The sequence below is a fragment of the Chiloscyllium punctatum genome, chromosome 2, assembly GCF_047496795.1.
Source record: "Chiloscyllium punctatum isolate Juve2018m chromosome 2, sChiPun1.3, whole genome shotgun sequence".
Taxonomy (NCBI): domain Eukaryota; kingdom Metazoa; phylum Chordata; class Chondrichthyes; order Orectolobiformes; family Hemiscylliidae; genus Chiloscyllium; species Chiloscyllium punctatum.
In genome coordinates, this window is record NC_092740.1 from 38,368,036 (window position 1) to 38,388,599 (window position 20,564).

Below are 20,564 nucleotides of genomic sequence, written 5' to 3' on the forward strand. Positions count from 1 at the left end.
CAATCTTCGCTTGGTATGAAAAGCAAATGGAGAGTCTAATCAACATATAAAACAAGGACTAGGAAAACTAAGGTCTGGTCACATCTGCGGAGAGAAAAATGGAGTTAATGCTTTGAGTCTAATGTGACTGTTTTGTGGAGTGGCCAGATACGCTGAGCTTTTCCAGTACCTTCTATTTTTATTTCAAATTTCCAGCAGTCACAATAATGTGTTTTACGTTTGGAGTTTATGTCACATACTGAAAGATGTTACACAAATATTAATCAGCTGTAAAATTGAAATAAACCAGTGCTCAGTTCCAAGTACAATGACCTAGAGTCTTGGGGCAGAATTAATGCACAGCTCTGTGAATCACCATCTCCTGACATTGGCAGAAAGATGTCAGCAACATTTATGCAAGTGTATTCAACCAGCACAGTGGGTACAGCACATGCACAGATACTCTCACCAATATACATGCTGTTTTCCTCCAAGGCCACTGAAACATTAAACAGTGTTGTTTTAATTTATTGGAACAAACGAAAAGGCTTTCTGCAGTCAGTTCCTATGCACTAGACTTGCTCATTTATTCGGTACTGAGACTCAATGTCAGGGTTTCAAACCCGACAATGGGTGAGGATTTTTAAAAAGATATTAATAGATATACTTGTCATTATTTATTTTCATTAGTGATGAAATTCTACAGTTGAAAGCAAGGAGAATCTCACCCAAACTAAATGGCTGCTTGTGAAAAGAAAAATCACCTGTCACTTCCAGGATTAGTCTTCACTTTTTAAATATCCACCTCCAAATCATGACTATTTTAAAAACATATTGCTAAATTCACCAATTTGTAAACTTTTACCTTAAACAAAATCTTCCCTCATGAATAAAGCTCCAAAATGAGGTCCATTATATTCACTCAAATTTTGGTCACTGAAGAAAAATATATTCACAGAATACATAGTTACTAAAGAAATACAAATTCAAGTTCTTCCACTAAAGGTATACTCCAATTTCCAACAATTCACTGGAGATTTCTTCAATTCTGGCTAAAGACAGAAACTTGCAATTGCCTAAAAATTTGACAACAAAATCCTGAAGTGAAACGATGTTGAAACAAACCACTGAACAAAAAAAAAATCAACAATTATTTCAGTTAATACAAAACCTGTTAAAATCACCCTATTCCCGAAAAGTTGCACTTTTATAAACCTTTAACTGATTTTGTTATAAAATTGGCCACAATGAAGCACCAGCTTGCAAAAATAAAATGCATAATTCAGTGACAAAGGAAGAGCTGTACTGAAAAACATCCCTCACTTCAACACAGTCTTAAGCTGTGACACAGACACCACATTAGTATTTGTGCTTAAGGAGGAAGTGCTTCCCTAATATTTTAGCACAAATAAACACAGCCTTTTTGGAGTATCCAAGATTCATTCACTTATACTACAGAAGAAAAATCCTTCAATGCAGAGGATTGGTTTGCCATAGTGGTGGATTTAGAAATTATACAACAAAGATATGAGCCCTGATGGCACAAAATTTTATTTTCTACAGGACTGGATATTTTGTTTTATGCAATTTGGAATCTTTTGCAATTATAACAAATCAAAAAGAATTTATCTTGATGGTTAAAACTGAGTTTATTTTTCAACATTTAGTTTTAGTTTAGTTATGTGTAATAATCAAATAAGTGAGGTATTAATATATATTATTTAATTATCAATGTAAGGTACTAGTATTACACACACCTTTAACTGTAGTCACATTGCTGTTTGGTGAGAATAGACATAAGGTCTGGGTGAAAAGTAAGGCTTATTACTGCTTTCATTCTGTTGGACTAACAGTTTTAAGTTAGAAGAGAGGTCCTTCGTAATGCAATAAAGTGAGAAGGTTTAATTTTTGGAAGGATGATGCCAATTCTCTGTATAACAAAGAAAGGCAGTAGGTACCATTGCTTACTGTAAAGTCACATATTAAGAAAGGATTGCTAAACTGAAATAATTCAATGGATGCGGGGACTCTTGAGAAAACATAAATACGTTAGACAGACATTTGAGTTATGACACTACATGATAGCACGCCTACTTCTAGACCAAGGGTTCTAGGCTTAAGTTCCACCTGTTCTAAAAGGTGAGTAATAACATCTCTGAATAGGTTAATTAGAAAATATTTATCCTCTAAATAGATACACATTACTTGGGTATTATCATATTACCTTTATGGAGATCTATAAAGTTAGTAAGCTAACAGTGAAAAGCTTTCAGAAAAAAGGATGCTCCTGTTAATAACTGACATTTTCAGCAAAGTAGTCAGGCAATGGTAGGAAGTGATGTCATTAATATGACCAGCATGCTCACGAAACAAATCAGAAACCGGGCACAAACTGATTTTCCAGTCTGGCACTGATCATATGTTGACAAGCTAATTAGAATTCAGAGATTCTCTTGACCATGCACAGGAGTCAAGAAGCAATAGATCTTAATATTACTGTGAAAAAAAAGTTATTTGGACAAAAGTCTTCATCTTGCACTCATCAGGACATTTTGCAAAAATACAAAGTCAAGGAGAAAACCAACTGCATGACAGGATGGTATTAATTGGTTGGCAAATGGACTGACTGGTACAGGCATTATCACAGAGAAAGCACCAATTAGGGAGGAACCTCCATTATCCAAAGGACACGAGTGGGAGTATTTCGTTCAGTTTCTCGAATTTCTGATAATCGAATACTGGATAACATAGTTCAGCCAAGCACTGGGACCTTGCGATCTTGCCGGGTAAGCTGATATTCGGATAATCGAATGCTGGATAATCAAGGTTCCTCTGTAATACTGATAGGCAGTTAACAGCCAGGTTTTGTTAAATTTTAAACCAAGCAAATTGGTTAAGGCACTGTTCTGACAAACAAACCAGGCTGTCAGTTATTTTGTTGAGTTAAAACAAATGTAACGATCTTTCTGCAAAGACCAATGCCCTGTGTATCAATACATGCAGCGTCTTGTACATGTAAGTGTACAAAGCTATAAGCCAACTTAACAGTTGGGTGTGCAGCAATAGAAAGGCAGAATACCTATTTCAATCAACAGAACAGACTGACATGTGGTCAAATCAACTTGATGCTAAAAGCTGGAGTACTGACATAGACTAACTGATCCACTGCTTTTACTGATTCTCATTCTTATGTACTCATCATAAGCTTAATAAATTCTGTGAAATTTGTGGAAACACACTCAAGTATAGACAGTGGTCTTATTAGAACTACAAGGCCTTCAGATTGGCTCTCAATTTGATCTATAATTGTAATTGACTTACGTCTTACACTTGAAGTTAAATTGAACACTCCTGATCTTACAGGTTTACCAATGTTTTAAATTTAAAGATTCATTGTTTTAACTGGGTTCAGTACTTGTCAATGGGAATTGAAGTCCAGAAATGCATCCATATCACTTTTAAAGAGGCAAGTAACACTGACTGAAAGTGCATTCTAGATTCACACAAAAAACTTATTACCAAACAGTTTGTGCAAGGGACCCCTGATGGTTTACATTTTTTTTTAAAGATTACTTTAATTAGATTACTTACAGTGTGGAACAGGCCCTTCGACCCAACAAGTCCACACCGACCCGCCGAAGCGCAACCCACCCAGACCCATTCCCCTACATTTACCCCTTCACCTAACACTATGGGCAATTTAGCATGGCCAATTCACCTAACCTGCACATTTTTTGGACTGTGGGAGGAAAACGGAGCACCTGGAGGAAACCACGCAGACACGGGGAGAATGAGCAAACTCCACATTGTCAGTCGCCTGAAGCAGGAAATGAACCCGGGTCTCTGGCACTGTGAGGCAGCAATGCTAACCACTGTGCCACCATGCCACCCACAACCACTGTTTCTTGAGACACAAGGATGAGTTAAAGTTATTAATATGGGAGTTCAGAGCTGAGTTGAAAAATGTGGTGCTGGAAAAACACAGCATGCCAGGCAGCATCCAAGGAGGAGGAGAATCGACATTTCGGGCATAAGCCCTTCTTCAGGAATGAGGCTGGTGTGCCAAGCGGGCTGAGATAAAAGGTAGGGGGTAGGGAATTTGGGGGAAGGGCGCTGGGAATACGATAGCTGGAAGGAGGTGAGGGTGAGGGTGATAGGCCGGAGAGGGGGGTGGGGCAGAGAGGTCGGGAAGACGATTGCAGGTCAAGAGGGCGGTGCTGAATCCGAGGGTTGGGACTGAGATAAGGTCGGGGGAGGGGAAATGAGGAAGCTGAAGAAATCTACATTCATCCCTGTGGTTGGAGGGTTCCTGGGCGTAAGATGAGGCGCTCTTCCTCCAGGCGTCGTGTGGCCAGGGTCTGGCGATGGAGGTGGCCAAGGACCTGCATGTCATTGGTGGAGTGGGAGGGGGAGCTAAAGTGTTCAGCCACGGGGCGGTTGGGTTGGTTGGTGCGGGTGTCCCAGAGGTGTTACCCTGGAACGTTCTGCAAGTAGGTGGCCTGTCTCCTCAATGTAGAGGAGACTACATCGGGTGCAGCGGATGCAGTAAATGGTGTGTGTGGAGGTGCAGGTGAATTTGCGACGGATATGGAAGGATCCATTGGGGTCTTGGAGGGAGGTGAGGGCGGAGGTGTGGGTGCAAGTTTTGCACTTCTTGCGGTTGCAGGGGAAAGGTGCTGGGAGTGGAGGTTGGGTTGGTGGGGGGTGTGGACCTGACAAGGAAGTCGCGGAGGAAGTGGTCTCTCCTGAATGCTGATAGGGGTGGAGAGGGAAATATATCCCTGGTGGTTGAGTCTGTCTGGAGGTGGTGGAAATAGTGGAGGATGATACGATGTATCCGGAGGTTGGTGGGGTGGAAGGTGAGGACCAGTGGGGTTCTGTCCTGGTAGCGATTGGAGGGGCGGGGTTCAAGGGCAGAGGTGCAGGAAGTGGAGGAGATGCGGTGGAGAGTGTTGTCGACCACGGAAGGGAAATTGCGGTCTTTGAAGAAGGAGGCCATTTGAGTTGTTCGGTATTGCAATTGGTCCTCCTGGGAGCAGATGAGGAGGAGGGGGAGGAATTGGGAATATGGGATGGCGTTTTTATAGGGGGCAGGGTGGGAGGTGGTGTAATCTAGGTAGCTGTGGGAGTCGGTCGGTTTGTAGTAAATGTCTGTGTTGAGTCGGTCGCCCAAGATAGAAATGGAGAGATCTAGGAAGAGGAGGGAGGAGTCTGAGTCGTTCCAGGTAAATTTGAGGTTGGGGTGGAAGGTGTTAGTAAAATGGATGAACTGTTCAACCACCTCGTAGGGAGCATGAGGTAGCGTCAATACAATCAATCATCGATGCAGCGGAGGAAAAAGGTGGGGGGGGTGGTGCCAGTGTAGCTGTGGAAAATGGACTGTTCCACATATCCAACGAAGAGGCAGGCATAGCTGGGGCCATGTGGGTGCCCATGGCTACTCCTTTGGTTTGGAGGAAGTGGGAGGATTGGAAGGAGAAGTTGTTAACAGTGAGGACCAGTTCAGTCAGTCGAAGGGTACTGGTTGGGTCGGCGGGAGACGAAGAAGCAGAGGGCTTGGAGGCATTCATGATGGGTGATGGAAGTGTATAGGGACTGGATGTCCATTGTGAAGATAAGGTGTTGTGGGCCGGGGAAGCGAAAATCATGGAGGAGGTGGAGGGTGTGGGGTGTGGGTGGTATCCCGAACGTAGGTGGGGAGTTCTTGGACCAAGGGGGACAGGACAGTATCGAGGTATGCAGAGATGAGTTCGGTGGGGCAGGAGCAGGCTGAGACAATGGGTCGGCCGGGGCAGTCGGGTTTGTGGATTTTGGATAGGAGGTAGAAACAGGTGGTGCGGGGTTGTGGGACTATGAGGTTGGAGGCAGTGGATGGGAGATCTCCTGAGGTGACAAGGTTATGGATGGTCTGGGAGTTCATGGTTTGGTGGTGTAAGGTGGGGTCATGATCAAGGGGGCGGTAGGAGGAGGTGTCCGCGAGTTGGTGTCTAACTTCAGCGGTGTAAAGATCGGTGCGCCAAACTACCACTGCGCCTCCCCTGTCTGCTGTTTTGATGGCGAGGTTGGAGTTGGAGCGGAGGGAGTGGAGGGTGAGAGGGATGGACAGGTTGAGGTGGTCAATGTCGCGGCGGCAGTTAGATATGAAGAGATCGAGAGCAGGTAAGAGGCCAGCATGGGGTGTCCAGGTGGATGGGGTGTGTTGGAGGCGGGAGAAGGGGTTGTCAGAGGGTGGGCGAGAGTCCTTGTTGAAGAAGTAGGCATGGTGGCGAAGGCGGTGGAAGAAATGCTCGATGTCTCGCTGCATGTCGAACTCATTGATCCGGGAGCGTAGGGGATGAACGTGAGGCCTCTGCTGAGGACTGATCATTCATCCTCAGAGAGGGGTAGGTCTGGAGAGATAGTGAAAATACGCAGGGGTGGGAGCTAGGACCTGGTGTGGGGCTGGAGCTGGGAGTGGAGGCGGAGTTCAGAGCTGAGTTCTGTTGAAGGACTGTGCAAACATGAACAAGATTTTCATCTTGCATCACGTACCTTTTACTAACTAAACCTCAAAAACATTGGGTCTCAAAACCAGTTAATAATGAATTAATGTTTAACATGCACAATATTTCTCTGCTTGCTATTTTAATGGAAGAATTAAATTTACATTTTTAAACAAAAAAGGTCAGTGGCATTTGAATAGACTTAAAATGTATGAACATGCCAAATATCAAGAGCAGTAGAAGTTAGTCCAAATTGCTCAATTAATCCTGATTGATTGATTTATAATCTTGCACTGGAAATTAATCATTTATAAAGAAAACTGACACAAAGCATAATTTATAAAAACATTTGACACAAGCTAAATGTTATGCGCCTGAGTGAGCAATGACTGAGCTTGCATTACGGGCTATGAAATCCATTATCTTATATATTATTGTCACTTCACTTTTATCATCAACCACCATCAGATATGGAAAGGGCTCACTACCTGGTTAATAGGTATCTGCCAAAATTATAGAAAATATTGGACTGCAGCATGAAATGCCAAAAAGACCAATGATTTAATTTTATTTTTTAAGAATTATCAATCCTAAATTTGTCTTTGGTTAGACTGAGCATGTTCCATTATCCTACCTTTCCAAGTTTACTTAAAATTACCTTCCATATACTTAACATTATTTTGAGTTATGCTGTTTCACATCATATTGGTTTTGATGACAATTATCCTCCAATGAATAGATTAATATTTATCATTTTAATTCTACTAAAACATCAAGGTATTTCCTAGTTTCATCATATATTGCATGGTATTCAAATGTGTGTCAACCAGGTTTCCTTCACATCCTAGCTATACAATTCCTTACTTCAAAATTTTTTGGTGTTATTTGCTTTATTTGTTCAATTCATTTTGTACATTTTTGATCTGCTTCCTCAAATTTAACTATCCTTCAGATTTTTCTTTGACCGATAAAGGTATTCACTTTAGATTTGTTTTCCTTACTATCCAAGATATTTGTTTACATAAAGTGGAGCAGTTCGGAACAGTAAACCTCAGTATTCTACTAGTACTTCAACCAAGTGCATCCCAAACATCTCCAAAAGTGTACACATCATTTTCTATCCCTTCAGTCATCTTCCAAACCCACTCAGGATCAGTTTTGAATCATGGTTGACACTCTAGTGTAACATTGTTCAGCAGTCCAGTTTTTCAGGTGAGGCATTAAACTGAATTCCTGCCTGCCCTTCACGTCGGCATAAAAATCCACTTGCACCAATTCAAAGAGCAGCAGGGAAATTAGCCAGGTGGTCTTGACCAATATTCTTAATTCAAATCAACATCACATTATATGGTCATTACCACACTGCAATTTGTGGGATATTCTGTAGTTAAAAATGGTGCTACATAAATAAAAGTCACTCATTTTCCTCTAATGTAAGAATGCTACACCCATCGTTTGAGTGAGGGGAAGAGAATACAACATGACAATATATTAGGCATTCACGTTTGTCGGCCTTACACAAAGTGATCTAAAACTGCTAAATTTATTGCAATCTTACAAATAGGAATGCAAATTAATCCAGCATAAGAAGTCTCATCAGCCTGCATGGTAACTTTCCAAGCAGCAAAATGGAAATGCAGAACATTTTACAGAGGAACATCGATTATCCGAAGGACACGGGCGGGCAGTATTTCATTCAGTTAACCGAATTTCAAGTAATGGAATGCCGGATAACATAGTTGAACTGATCTTGCCAGGTTATCAGATATTCAGATAATCGAATGCTGGATAATCGAGGTTCCTCTGTACATTGTTTCAGTGAACCCTCTAATTTGGATCTGAGTGACAATGAATAATTCATGCATAACAAAGAACAAGAGCTTATTTTTAAGTTTAGCTGAATGATTAAACATACCTAGAATACTTACAATACAAGTCAGCCAGTTTTCTAGGTCATGTGACAGAATCAAATGAAAGTTTGACATCTGGATAGCAGGGTGACGTGCTATACGCAAGTACAATACTTACTATATGCATAGCTTCTCAGTAGGAATGTATTTCTTATTCCCACAACATTGTTTACATTCAAGTCAAACTCCACACCACTGAAAATGCAAAAAGTCAACAATTAAAAGTTGAACATTTTTTTTCAAAGTTCACTGGATTCAAGAGATTCCTGAAGAGTGAAATGTTGTTTAAGCAACTGTGATTGGATTGTTAAAGGACTCGGGAAACATTCAATTCCTACACAGTTATGGTTATCCGATTTACAGGTCACATTCCGTTATATTGAAACATCTACAGCCAAATATTTAGAACAATGTAACTTGTTAATAAAACAGTGATTATTGTCCGAAACACTTTGCTAGCTAAGATCTTTGGGGTGGCATGGTGGCTCAGTGGTTAGCACTACTGCCTCACAGTGCCAGGGACCTGGATTTGATTCCCACCTTGAATGACTGTCTGTGTGGAGTTTGCACATTCTCCCAGTGTCTGCATGGGCTTCATCCCACAGTCCAAAGACGTGCAGATTAGGTGAATTGGTCATGCTAAATTGCCCACAGAGTTAGGTGCATAAGTCAGCGGTAAATATGGGAAATGGGTCTGAGTGGGTTACTATTCGGAGGGCTGGTGTGGACTAGTTGGGCCGAAGGGCCTGTTTCCACACTGTAGGGAATTTAATCTATATACAAAATCTCTATATACAAACATTCTATATACATAGAATTTCAGAAAGCTTTAATAAGGTTAAATGATGGAGTCATCATATTGGGATTTCATTTTTTAAAATAATTCGTGGGATGTGGGCCTCACTGGCTAAGCAGCGTTTATTGCTCATCCATAAGTACCCTAGCAAAGGCATTAGTGAACTGTTCTCTTGAACAGCTACAGTACCTTGGCTGTCGTGTTGTTTGGAAGGGAGCTCCAGGATTTTGTCTCATTGATAATGCAGAAACAGCAATATAGTTTCAAGTCAGGATGGCGTGACTTAGAATGAAACTTGTAGGTGTTTCCACATTTCTGTTGCCCTTGCCCATGATCGAAGTCATGGGTTTGGAAAGTGATGTCAGAACAGCCTTAGTTAGATATTGCAGTACATCTTATCGATGACTCACACTGCTACCTCTGTGCATTGGTGGGGTGGGGTTCTAATCAATTGATTTGTTTTATCTTGGATACTGTCAAGCTACTCTTGTGTTTTTGGAGCGATGTTCATCCAGGCAAGTGGGGTGTACTACAACACACAGCTAATAAAAATAATGACTAGCTTTACAAGAGAGAATCACTGAGACAAAGACAAGTTTATTTTCTAAATGAAAAGATAAATTGTACAAAAAGTTTATTCTATTCATTCATGGGAAATTGGGCATGGCTGGCTCGGACAGCATTTATTATCCACCTGGGGTTGCTCTCAAAGAGGGGGTCAGCAAGCTGCTTTCTTTAATTGCTGCAGTCTATTGGTGGAAGTACACCCATAATGCTACGATGGAGTCCCCAGATTTTAACCCAGCAATACTGAAGGAACACTGATCTATCTCCAAATCAGGAGATGGGTCTGTAGGATCCCTAGCATCTGACCTGATCTTATAGCCACAGTATTTGTTGGAATAGTCCAGTTCAGTCTGTGGTCAATGGTAACCTCAAAGGTGTTGACAGGGGGAGATTCAAACACGGTGTTGTTATTGAACATCAAGGGGCGATGGTCAGATTCTTTCTTGTTGGAGACAGTCAATACCTGGCACTTGCCTGGTACCAATGTCACTTGCCAGCCCAAACCTGGATATTGTCAGTTTCCTTATGCGATTGAACATGACTGCTTCAGTGTCCAAAGAGTCATCAATGGTGCTAAACATTGTTGCCAATTTGTACTTTTGACCTTACGAAGGAGTGAAGGTCATTGACGAAACTGCTGAAGATGGCTGGGCTTCGAACACTATCCTGAGGAACTCCTGCAGAGATGTTCAGGATTGGAGATTACGGACCTTCATCAATCCCCTGGTTTTGTTCAAGAATTGCCTCCAACCAGCAGGGAGTTTCCCAATTCCCAAATTCCAATTTTCCTTGGGCTCCTTCAGGCCATATTCAGTCAAATGCAACCTTCATGTCAAGAATAATCACTCACTTCATCTCATCCCCAGAAGTTTGCTCTTTTGCTTAAATATGAACTATGGTTATAATGAGGTCAGGAGCGGAATGGTCCTCATAGAAACCAAACTAAGCATCAGCGAGCAGGTTATTACAAAGCAAATGTTGTGGGATCAATCTGCTGATGATGCTTTTTAATATTTTACTGATGATCAAGCATCGTACAAAGCAGAGTGGGAGATTAATTTCCAGCCAAATTATCACAAAAACAACAGGTCAAATAGTCTTTGTGCTATAAATTCTTTGGATACAGCTTCAGACAACAAAAACAGTAACCAGATCAAATTTGCTCCCCCCAAATTGGAAGTTATGCCAATGTTTGTGTGACTTCTCCATTTAAACTAGAGCACAGAATTCCTATCTCAATAGCTATAAAGAGTTGCAGACTTTCCCTGTTAATTATTGTCCTCTATTACAATTGATACCAACAATAAGAAAGAACAATAGTTTGTGCAGTAACTGTATGAGAAACTTTGACAAAGCTCCCTAGGGAAATGTTCTTAGGAGCTCTCCCTGAATGATTGGGAGCACTTATTTTAGGTGGAAGTTAAAAGAGCAACAAAGGATTTATCAGCAATGTTGCAATAGATGGCTTTGTGCGTGGGAAATCATTTCTCACTAACTTGTCTGAGTTTTTTTTAAAAAAAGAGGTGACAAAGATGATTAAATGAAGGCAAAGCGGCAAACATTGTCTACATGGACTTCAGCAAGACATTCAACAAGGTGCCACATGGTAGAATGGTGAGCAAGGTTAGATCACATAGAATCCAGGGAGAGATAGCCAACTGGACACAGAATTGACTTGAAGGTAGGAAACAGAGGGAGGTGGGAGGGGGTTGCTTTTTGGACTGGAGGCCTGTGACCAGCGGTGTGCTGCAAGGATCGGTGATGGTTCCACTGCTTTTCGTCATTTACATAAGTTATCTGGATGTGAATAGAGGAGGTATAGTTAGTAAGTTTGCAGATGACATCAAAATTGATGGGATAGTGGACAGTGAAGAAGGCTGAGAGTAGAGTGGGACCTTGATAAGATGGGCCAATGGGTCAAGGAGTAGCAAATAGAGTTTAATTTAGATAAATGGGAGGCGCTGTATTTTGGTAAGGCATACTAGGGTGGGACTTGTACTGTTAATGGTGGGCCCTGGAGAGCGTTGATGAACAAAAGGACCCAGGGTTGCAACTACATAGTTCCTTGCAAGTGGCATCATAGGTGGTGAAGGTGGCATTTTTTTGCCTTCATTGGTCAGTGCATGGAGTATAGGAGTTGGGACGTCATGTTGTGGCAGGATGTTGGTTCGGCCACTTCTAGAATACTGCATTTTATTCTGGTCTCCCTGCTCTAGGAAAAATGTTGTTGAACTTGAAAGGGTTCAGAAAAGATTTTCAAAGAGGTTGTCAGGATTGGAGGGTTTGAGCTAGAGGGACAGGCTGAATAGGCTGGTCATTTTTTCTTTGGATCATTGAAGGCTGAGGGGTGATCTTTCAGAGGTTAATAAGGTCTGAGGGGCATAGACAGGGTGAATAGCCAAGGTTTTTCTCCCCCAACGTAGGGGAGTCTAAAGCTGGAGTGCATAGATTTACGGTGAGAGGGGAAAGATTTAAAAGGGACACGAGGGACAACATTGTCATACAGAGGGTGTTGCATGAATGGAATGCCACAGAATGCGGTGGTGGCTGGTACAATTATAACATTTAAAAGGAAGGGTTTCAGAGGGATATCGGCGAACAAGATTAGTTTAGGATATCTGGTCAGCATAGACGAGTTGGACTGGAAGGTCTGTTTCGATGCTGTTTAACTATGATTCTATGACTGATTAGGAAACACAAACACTGTTCTAAATTAATGAATCCACACATGACACTGTTGAAATACATTCCAATGAAACTAATTAGTCGTCCAAATTTAATTTTGTTTTTGATGGCTGTATTTGTGAAAACTTTTAGATTAAAATCAATGCACTGCTCTATAATTACGTTTTAGCCTAGAGTCAGCTTCAACTCAATATAATCAGCCTTTATTCTTATGTTTTGCAGAACCAGTCTTCATCCAGATGTCAGTTATCTAAATCAGTGTTCCAGTATCAAAGCATCTCATGCATGGATACAAAACAGGCAACAGAAAACAGTATTTCAAAACTAAAAAGTAAAGCTTTTAAGCAAATTTAACAATTTGGTAAAGCTACAAATTTAGTTATTTTTAAAAGATGGTCGCAGTGAAATCCAAAGTTAAATGCCATGATTTATCATGATTGATGCAGTGCAAATTTAGAAGGCAAAAATCTGCATTACTGTTCATAATGGAATGGCTCTCAGCAGAAGTCACTCAATTACGTACCTGACTTTATCCCTGAATTTTACTATTGGCACTTTTGCTCGGATCAGTTGAGGTCTGTCAATGTAAGCTGTAAATAAAAATTTAAAACTCAATCTATCTGGAGATAGCGGCCCCCAGTAACCTCCAGAGCATAAACAGTTTAGGCATCCTGTACAAGACATGCAAATTTTCTGCAGGGCAACATGAAGCAGAGAAAGGGTTTTCAGCCAAATCCTGCCATATAATCTGTGGCTAAAACGTAAGCCAGGGCCCTTCCTTCTTTTCCCTTCCTGTAAGGAAACATCAGGCATCTGTAATATGTTAAATGTTCCCCACCCCAACTAATTAAACAGAGGAAATTACCATGACAAATTCACACCACATACTCTGGTGAAATATCAAATACCGGTCTTCTTTATCCAAATTTAAGTACAGAAATTGCAACATGGAAACATGTGGTTCAAAACAATCTATTGTGGTGCTTATCATCCACACAAACAATTGCCCTAATCCAAAATGCCTGGCTCTTTTTCATACCACCTTATTTTATTACACCTAACTAAGCCATTATTAAATGCTACCATATGCTGCACCAAGACTTCGCAAAACAGCATGAACTCCATGACAGTAGTGGGGCCACAGAGCTCTAAGCTGTGTTCCTGCTCTCAGTTCTCACTCAAGGGTCAGAATCATTGCGAAGTCTTGAAAAGGGATCACGGAGTGAAAATGTTTGGGAAGTATTGTTCTACACACTATCACCAAAAGCACAATAACTTCAAAAAGTAACTTACATAATCTGTAGAAAAGTTGTTGAACTAAACTTAGTATGTGACATGCTTCATTCCTTTGATTGATCTACAAGAAAAAATTTAAAAATCCCTTTCAATATAGCAATTGGCTAGTTTTAGCAATATTTGACAAAAAAAATGATAAGCTGTAAATGATGTAAAAGAAACAAACATACCGGCTCCTCCTTTAGCACAAGGCACAGATCTGCATCACTGTAACGAGTACCAAAGCCATTCAATGAAGAACCAACCAAATACAACTTGGTTTCTGGAGAGAGAGAAAAAAAAATGTACAAATGGACAAGAATGCTTCCAACTATAAAAGGTGCCTGTTACCTCAGTTTGACACTGCAACTTTCCTTTCTATTTTGCAATCATTCCTGTTACATATCAGGGTCAAAGTTAAACAGAAGACAGGAACAAATTACTGTAAACGCTAGAATCTGTACTGAAAACAACCTGCTGGAGATCATAGCAGGTCAGGCAGCATTTATGGAGAGAGAGCAAGCTAACGTTTCAAGTCATCTAGACTCGAAATGTTAGCTTACTCTCTCTCCATGGATGTTACCTGATCCTGTGATCTCCAGTATTTGTTGATTTCAAAATTAAGCAACAATGTTTTTTTTTAAAACAATAAAAAGTGACAATATTATTCAAGTAAAAGTTTACTTATTTAGGATGTGATCTACCAACAGTTTCAATCATCATAAAAAAAACCCCAATCAAAAGGTGAACATTAAATATGCTGTACTGTCTCTTCCCTTTTCTGCTGTTGCAAAGTCCATGCCCAGTAAAGGATTTAGTTTTATACCTGTAAAACCCCCCAACTCAGTGAATTTGGGCTAGGACATGACGTTGAATTCCTCTTACCTTGCCTTCACCTCTGTCCCACATGTTTGAACAGGAGTCATCTCCCTGTCATACAAAGTGTGTTATCTGTCTCTAATACTCCCCTTTCACCCAAACTTTTAATTTTGGTTATTTACCAGCTCGTTAATAGTTCTCAACATAGTGAGCAATACATCTGTTACCTTAACATTGCTGTTCCCCACACCCATTCAAACCCCTCTTCTTCTGAACATGCAGCACTCCATTCTTCTAGGTCTAACCCTGACTTTGTTTCAAATATGTTGATAAAAGGGCTCCTGATGGCAGCATTCCTCGCAGAAGCTGAATGCCAACTCGCAGACACCTTCCATCTACCCGTGGATCATGAGCCCACTACTGAACACCAAGGACAGTCAGTGACCTCGTCTCTGGAGATCTCTCTTCCACAGCTTCCCCCAAAGTCCCTAACCCTGCATTGTCTGCTTCTACATTTTCTTCCCAAAATCTACAAACAGGACTGCCTTCGCAAACTCAGTTTGAGACTGCTCCAAAACTTTATTTAATCATTTCTGGATTCAATCCTTTTCCTCTTGTTCAGTCTCTTCCCACTTACATTCATGACACTAACGATGTTTTAACTCAATTTCACAATTTCCAGTTTTCTGGCCAAGCTGCCTCCTCTTCACAATGGGTTTCCAACCGTTTACAGATTCACTCTCAGGATAGTCTAAAGATTCTCCACTTCTTCCTTGAAAAGAAACCTGAACCAACCACTACCAACCCCCTTCCCTAGCTAAGCCTGTTCTCACTTTGAACAACTTTTCCTTTAAAGTGTCTCGCTATCTCCAAGTCTTGGCTACGGATACCTGCATGAGCCCCAGTTTTGTTTCGCTTTGCCAAGTATCCGGAACATTCCTGGTTCCAGTCCTACTTGGGGTCCCCATCCACAATGCTTTCTCCAATATACCGATGAGGTCATCTGTACTGGTTCCTGCTCTTGTCCAGAACCGGAAAAATGAATCAGTTTTGTTTCCAATTTCCATCCTCCTCTCACTTTCGCTTGGGCTATATCTGACACTTCTCTTCCCTTCCTTGATTTATGTTTCTATTTCTGGGGATAGGCTATCCACCAATATTCATTGCAAAACATTAGCAGCTCCCAGTTATCTCAAACTACATCACACCTTGTCTCCTCGAAGGATCTTTTTCCATTCTCCTACTTTCTTCATCTCAATTGAATCCATTTCAAATACACCACCTTCCACCTGTAACATGACTTTTTTTCCCCTCAACTGAGGATTCCCACCCTCCCAAGGCTGACAGTCCTCAATCATATCTGATATCTCTGTCAAACTTAGGCCTTCATCCCTTCCTCTCCCTCCCAGAAAAATGGAGTTGCCCTTGTCTTCACTTATCACCTCACCATTCTGAATTCCAAAGATCATCCTCTGGCACTTCTACCAACAGGAGCAGGACCAAACAGATCTTCCCTTTCCCGGTCAGCATTCTGTAGCGACTATCCATTTCAAAACACCCCAGCCCACTCCATCATCACTCTGAACACATCATCTTTCACCCTTGGCACTTTCCCATACAATTGTAGATGGTGCAGATTTGTCCATTCACTACCTCTCTTCTCATTGTCAAATGTCCCTGAAACACCTTTCACGTTTAAGTGTATTTTAGTGCAATCATTGCTTATAATGTGGTCTCCTTTATATTGGCGAGACTAAACACAGAACTGGGCAGGTGCTTCTAAGATTACATCCACTCTGTCCAAAAGAATGACTCTGATCTTCCAGCTGCTTGCCAGTTCAATAAATTATCATGCTCCTAGGCAAACATTTCAATTCTGCACCTGCTACAGTGTTCCAAAGCACAACATAAGTTAGAGGAACAACAAGCACTTCACAGCCTCTAGACTCAATACTGAATTCCGCAACTTCAAAGCATAACTGGATTAGTGGTGCTGGAAGAGCACAGCAGTTCAGGCAGCATCCAACGAGCAGCGAAATAGACGTTTCGGGCAAAACCCTACTGCGAATCCTCTTGCAAGGATGCCTGCCTTGAAGAAGTTTTCCTCCTCTCTCTACGTCGATTTCGCTTCTCGTTGGATGCTGCCTGAACTGCTGTGCTCTTCCAGCACCACTAATCCAGTATTTGGTTTCCAGCATCTGCAGTTATTGTTTTTACTTCAAAGCACAACGTCTTTTCCTTACACAGATAAACACACACGGACAGACAACCACATTTCTGTCACGTTAACTTTGTTCTCAGTTGAGTGGCTCCATTTTACGCCTTCATTTGCACCCATTTTACATCTCTATCTTTCCTTCACAATCATTAGTAACTCCTTGGTCTTTGACTCTAACAGCCTCCAAAATCTATTCCACTTGCTTCTCCATCACTTCTGTCTACATCATTTTCCAATCCATTTCAGTTCTGAAGAGCCATATCAGACTGGAAACTGGTTCTCTCCCCAGACACTGCCAGACTTGCCGAGTTCCTCCAAATGTTTACGTTTTTACTTCAGATTTCCAACAGCTGTGGTGTTCTATTTCATTTGTACTGGCTCTTAATTGGCAATGCTTTTCAGAGTACAAAGATTTCACTCTAGTGACAATACCTGATATTCTTTATTCCTTTGAAAAATATTTCTTCAAGAGCAGTTATTCATACTTATTTCCACCTGCCAACATCATCCCTGATTCAAGTTATCTGCTGCTATCAACCACGTCTCATACTCCAAAGCTAACTATTCCAAGGCACCTGGGGTACTCTTTCCACACTGTACCTTCTGTAACTTGAGGCTATTCAAACTTATTAACTCCATCATTAAGAAGTCCCAAATCATCCACCTCCTGATCACACTGGTTCAGTGACTAATGCAGCTCCTTGAATTGAATATTTTTGTCTTTGTTTTCAAATCCTTTCATATCATTACAACATCTAATTGCTGTAATCTCCTCCAATCCCAAAGACATGAAAGATCTCTGGCTCATCTAATTCTGGCCTTTTGTGCATTTTAAACTGTTGAAAAGTGCTACTTGGCAGACATGATGGTGGAAACTTAAATACAAGTGTGCTGCAAATACATTTGCATGGTGACAACACAATACACATTAAAAATTAAAATCCCTCCACAAGAGCATTATCCTACAAATACCGTACTTGATGTGCATGAATACTGGCCAGAATATTTGAAACTTTCAATTCATACATAATTTTTCTGATTAGCAACAAGGAAAACTACAAAAGGTAGTGGTGTTGTAAAACTAAAAGCTCAAATATTGGCAACCATGTACCACTAAGGATTGCCGGAAAACCCCATCCACTTTGCTAACGCCCTTGAGGAAAAAAGTCTGTCACCTTTACCTGGTCTGGCCTCCATGTGACGCTAGATCCACATGAATTTAGTTCACTCTTAACTAACTTCTGGGAAATTAGCCATAGGCAATAAATGTCACCCAAATCAGTAAAGGCTACATCCCATGAACAAATTAAAAAAGCTTCCGTCAAAGTTGTTGTGGTAATAGCAGTACCCGCTTAATCCTGTAATAGTGGTGAAAGTCCACCTAGCCAACTGCAACTAAAAGAAATTACTCTGACTAAATAGGAGCAATGTGACATACAAAAGGAGGAATACATACATTCACCTGGTCATGCATTTTATTTCTTTTGCACATTAAGTAGACAGAGGTATTTAAAATTATAAGAGATTAGAACAAATAAAAGGAACTGCTTCCAATGCCTGAAGAACCAAAAACCAGGGAGTATGGATTTAAGGTGACAGGAGACTGGAAGCCACAAAGAAAAATGTTTTCAAACAATGAAGAGTTAGGTTTTGAAAGACATAACCATCAGATGATGCAAAATTATTTAGCAGCAGCCTTTAAAGAAAATTAGGTAAAAACTCGAAGTGAGAAGAACTACAGAAGTATCAAGACTAGGGGCATGGGATTAATTGGACAGCTCTTCTAAAGAGCTGCTACGGACTCATTGGGCCAAACTGCCACTTTTTAATCTATATTACTTTATAAATTGGAAATAAATCTGACCCAACAGTTTTAGGCTGTTTCAATTTTTAGTGTGGTATTTCCCACATTTTGGGGTGAAACAAAAATCTAAGTAAATGTCTAACCCACATGATCTGAACACTAAAAATAACTGGCTGCTGGTCACATTCTTATACATTTTATACAAGGGCACAGGGTTCAGATCCTCAAAAAAGGCTCCACTAATAAAATTATCCCAGCCCCCATAAAGAAAGCCCAGAGCATGCCCCAGTAAATTTGAAGAAAAATATTTAATTGTTTCATTATAACCACTTGCTTACGTCCTGATGTTTTTCTCCTAACATCAATTAATTGATCATTGTTTGGTTGAATCAGAATCTCTGATGAAGGACATCAAACTGAAATTATTTACTATGCTTTCCTTTCTCTCTCTCTCAGGATGCTGTTTGATTTCTTTACTATTTCTGATATCTAATGCCAGCAATATTAAGTTCTATGCATCTTCAAGCTGTATATCATTTTAAATATAGCCTCTCAAAGGCAATAAATATCCGTAAATACTTTAATCCAGCTTTTCTTAAAAATGAAGTGGTTTTGTTTTTCAACAACATAATACTCGTACAGTCACTATAAATAAATCCAACATGTAAGGGAGCAGAATTACAACAGAAGGCAACAAAACCACTATAGGAAACTTGATAACCATTTACAACCATACCAGTCTCAGGTCTCAAGCAAATTTCTCAAATGAAATAACAACACAATGATCAGTTAATTTATATTAGAAGAAACACATCAGGAAATAAGTACGTAGGTATAATCTTGCAATTAAATATTTTTCATCAAATTTATTGCGGTCATTGATTCTTAAATTAACTTAGCACCATGATATTTTAATTTTTAAACAGTCAAACTTTTGTTGGTATTGTCTTGTCAGCTCTGACACTGATCAGTTGATATGCTGAATGTTAATTCCTTAAAAACTGGTGGGTTGCAATCAGGTCAGAAGTTAAAATTCAAAAATGAAAGAACAAATCAAATCACCAGAAATTCACCCATTTTCAATTTTCAAACAGATGGAACTTGTGGAGCTGGACCAAACCACCTGCAAAGGGTGTACCGGTTATTCACGTATGTATTAATTTTTACACACATTCTATTTTTAAATACTCATCTGTTTTGTTTCCCCGGGCGGCACAGTGGCTCAGTGGTACGCACTGCTGCCTCTCAGCACCAGGGACCCAGGTTCGATTCCCACCTTGAGCGACTGTCTGTGTGGAGCTTGCACATTCTCTCCATGTCTGTGTGGGTTTCCTCCCAGTGATCCAGTTTCCTCCCACAATCCAAAAGATGTGCAGGTCAGGTGAATTGGCCATGCTAAATTGCCTATAGTGTTAGGTGCATTAGTCTGGGGTAAATACATAGGGTAGGGGAATGGGTCCAGATGGGTTACTCTTCAGCGGGTCGGTGTGGACTTGTTGGACCAGAGGGCCTGTTTCCATTTTGTATGGAATCCAATCTAATCTTAGCTAAAAAGGAGATGAAGGAGGAGTAAATCCTCAAAGTAAAAGACCTTTACAGCACAGGGACCAAAGTGATCAATTTCCTCTATGCCCAATGAGCCAAGCAATAAACTACCAAATTTTTCCCTATACTCAGCCATCAGCACCCCTATTCCATTCCACCAACCACCAGTTCAGGTAAATTAAGCTGCAACTTTGTGCTGTAGGATTCTCTCTCCCACTGCCACATTTGACAGAAGAAGCCAGCTACAGAATAAAAAGAACATGAGGAAATTCTTCATTTTCAACAGCCTTCTTCTATACCACCCCATTGCGTCCTTCAAGCTAAAATCCAGATTAACAAAAGAGCAATTAACTGTCTAACTTACGTGGGAATATCCGTTGGATTTCTCTCTGAATCTGTGTGCGGCATAGATCCTTTTTTTCTAGATCAATTGACTGTTGTTGACAGTTGCAGAACAGGTCCAAAACTTGTTGACTCAACTGAA

General features: G+C 40.7%; 1 protein-coding gene across 2 annotated transcripts in view; it reads right to left on the reverse strand.

The window, feature by feature from the left end:
* tent2 (terminal nucleotidyltransferase 2) overlaps positions 1–20,564 on the reverse strand; it is an 87,495-nt gene that overhangs the window by 49,597 nt on the left and 17,334 nt on the right. For both annotated transcript variants that reach the window (XR_011964257.1, XM_072596137.1), the window contains exons 5-9: positions 20,445–20,559; positions 13,886–13,977; positions 13,713–13,776; positions 12,943–13,009; positions 8,490–8,566 (exon numbers count right to left, since the gene is read on the reverse strand). Coding sequence is in view for 1 of the 2 variants with exons in the window: in XM_072596137.1 (XP_072452238.1) it covers positions 8,490–8,566; positions 12,943–13,009; positions 13,713–13,776; positions 13,886–13,977; positions 20,445–20,559 (415 nt within the window). In the remaining variant the exon portion in view is untranslated. The remainder of the gene's footprint in view (positions 1–8,489; positions 8,567–12,942; positions 13,010–13,712; positions 13,777–13,885; positions 13,978–20,444; positions 20,560–20,564) is intronic.